General features: G+C 55.1%; 1 protein-coding gene across 1 annotated transcript; it reads right to left on the reverse strand.

Moving 5' to 3' along the window:
- Positions 1–395: 395 nt before the first annotated feature.
- KCNJ9 (potassium inwardly rectifying channel subfamily J member 9) lies at positions 396–3029 on the reverse strand. The gene is made up of 2 exons (XM_060269400.1): positions 2102–3029; positions 396–738 (listed from the first exon to the last, which is right to left on the reverse strand). The coding sequence occupies exons 1-2, from the start codon at positions 3027–3029 to the stop codon at positions 410–412; spliced, it is 1257 nt and encodes a 418-aa protein (XP_060125383.1). The 3' UTR covers positions 396–409.

Genomic DNA, 3029 nt, shown 5'->3' on the forward strand with positions numbered 1-3029 from the left:
TTGCCCAGGTTTATTGGCTAGCTGTACAGATAGAAATGTAAGGGTTTGTGTGTGTGTGTGTGTCGAAGGCAAACTTTCCCAACCCCATGCCCTCCGAGTGCCGATGGATGACAGTTCCCTTCCTCCAAAATCCCAGCTGCTGGGCGTTGGAGTCTGACGTTATCTGGAGGGGTCCCAGGTTTGGGGGAACAACTGGTTTTTAAGGGGGTCATTAAGAATCCCTTTCGGGGCCACTTCTCTGGTCCGTTGATGAAGCCCCGCATCCTCCTTCCGCTCTCTGGAGATACAGCCTGCCACCCGTCCTGTTGGCTTGCTCTCTCTGCGGCTTGTCTGTGCTTCCTCCTCGCTGGGAAGTGGGCCTGAAGCGAGGCCTCCTGGCCTGGCTTGGCCACCTCTCCCCATGGCTCCATCAGACCTTGGACTCGCTCTCGGCACTGGCAAGGTTCCCGTTCCTCTCCTTGTCCGCATCCTCCTCCACCGCTGCTTTCTCAGTAGTCCCTTCCTCCACCTTCTCGTCCAGCCGGCTGGGGATGGACCAGTATAGGTGGGCATCCATGCGGGCGGCCGCCTCGGACAGTTCCCGGGCGCTGCAGCTGGGCGTGGGCACCTCGAAGGTCTGGTGGAAGCTGTTGTAGTCCACTTCGTAGAAGCCATCCTCCAGAGAGAGGACGGACATGAAGCGGTGGCCCCACAGGACTTCGTCCATCAGGTACGAGCTTCGCGCTTGGCAGGTCATCCCTGGGGGGGGGGGTCAAACAGAGAAAGCAGGGAAACTGAGTCAGGATGGGCAGAGTCACCAAACGCCACCTTCAGGTGGAGGTGGACATTCGACCGGCCGAGCTGGTGCCGCGTAATGCCCTGGCACGAAACCGATCTTATATGCGGCAGTAGCTACCCTTTGGAACTCCCTGCCTATTGAGACAGGGATCTACCTTATGTGAGCTGCCCACCATTTCCCCAAGTCAAGTCATCACATCTCCTGCTGAGCTTCTTCATACGCAAAGAGCAGAGCCGGCCCACCAATGAGGCGAGTTGAATCACCTGCCTCAGGCGGCAGAAGGCCAAGAGGCGGCACCCTGCCTGCCCCATGGCTGCCGCCTGAGGAATGCTCCCCTCTTTAGTTACTTATTTATTAGATTTATATACTGACTGTTGGGTCCACCTATTATTTATTTACTTATTAATTTACTATTCAATTTGCTCCATAGAACAAACTTTTCCATCTTTTGGATGGTCGGTAAAGGGGAAAACCAAGGTAAATCAGGTGAAAATGCTATCAAAGGAAGAAATTCTTAGGTAACTCAATGTCTATATAGCCCCAAGCAGCTTAATAAACAGAAAATGGCTTCATTGCCCCATTCAATTGTGCAGCCAAGAGAGAAACTGCAGAGCACTTGCCCCAGTTTTCAAAGCACACCAACATTTTGACTTCAGTTTAAGCAACACAAGTAACCTACCGGTAGCTCAGTACTGTCTGCACTGACTGGCAGCAGTGGCTCTTTTCAGAAAGAGCAAGCACCCCCACTTCCACCTGGGACCTTCTGCATGCAAAGCAGATGCTTTGCCATGGAGGCTTTCATCTAAAAAATAAGGTTCTGGTCCTCATTGTTCTAATTGGGGAACATGTGCTCTGAGTACCAAGCCACCCCCCCCCCATGTCTGGCTTTGCGGACACACCTTTATTTCCAACTAGATATATATAAGCTGTGCTGCCTCCCTCCCTGTTGCTCCAGGTGGTCGTCGTCATCATCATCATCATCATCATCATCTCTCTCTCTCTCTCTCTCTCTCTCTCTCTCTCTCTCTCTGCTATTTACAGCAATAAACCACAAAACTCTACAATAAAAACCGTATAAAAATGGGGGGGGGGAATCCAGACATCGATTAACCATTGTGGAAAGGTGTCCTCAATTTCATGGACAATTATGCAGTCGAGTTTCCCGCATTTGGGGAAATCGCAGGGGTCAGCACAGGTCCTGGTGGGATAGAAAAGTTTCCAGTGGCCATATAAAAGTTGGCTTATGGGTTGGATAATTTTTTGGGCTGGTGGTAGTGGAGCATCCCCTCCCTCCCTCCCTCCCTCTGGCCCACCCCCGCCTACCTGTGGCCTCCACCATCCCCTCCAGGATGACCACGATCTCAAAGTCGTCCTTCTTGAGCTGTTCCCGGGAGACCTCCCAGAAGGGGCTGTGCTCATTGATCTCATGGCTGATGATGAGCGGGGAGACCAGGAAGAGGCGGTCGTCTCCGGTCTCAAAGCCCACGTTGATGTCCGTCTGGTTGAGGGGGATGAACTCCCCTTCCTGGGTCTGCTTGGACTTGATGAGCTTGGCTCGGATGGAGGCCTCCACAATGTGCGAGTTGCGCAAGTCCCCCACGCGGAACATGAGGCAGAGGCGGTCGTCGCGCAGGGAGACGACGGCATGCGAGGAGAAGACCAGCGTCTCGGCCCTCTTGTTGGGCTGCGAGATCTTGACGAACATGCAGCCCACCATGAAGGCGTTGACCATGGAGCCCAGGATGGCCTGCAGCAGGAGAAGGATGATGCCCTCAGGGCACTTGTCTGTGATGACCCGGTGGCCGTAGCCGATGGTGGTCTCCGTCTCAATGGAGAAGAGGAAGGCCGAGACGAAGCCGTTGAGGTTGTTGACACATGGCGTCCAGGCGTCATCGCCCAGGTGGTCCAGGTCTCCGCGGCAGTAGGCGATGAACCACCAGATGAGGCCGAAGAACAACCAGGTGCTGGCATAAGCCAGGATGAAGACCAGCAGGCTGAAGCGCCACTTGAGGTCCACCAGCGTCGTGAAGATGTCCGTCAGGTAGCGGTAGGTCTCATGGACGTTGCCATGCTGGACGTTGCACTTGCCGTCCTTCTCCACGTACCGCTGCCGCCCCCTCTTCTTCTCCGCCTTCTCGGGCTCCTCGCCCAGGCGCCGCAGGGCTGCCGGCTTGAGCTGGGGGCCAGGGACCTTGGCATCGGGCGCCAGGGGCTCATGGATGGAGGAGAAGGCCGAGTTGTCCTTCGCCAT

This window comes from Zootoca vivipara, chromosome 17 (genome assembly GCF_963506605.1).
Source record: "Zootoca vivipara chromosome 17, rZooViv1.1, whole genome shotgun sequence".
NCBI lineage: Eukaryota > Metazoa > Chordata > Lepidosauria > Squamata > Lacertidae > Zootoca > Zootoca vivipara.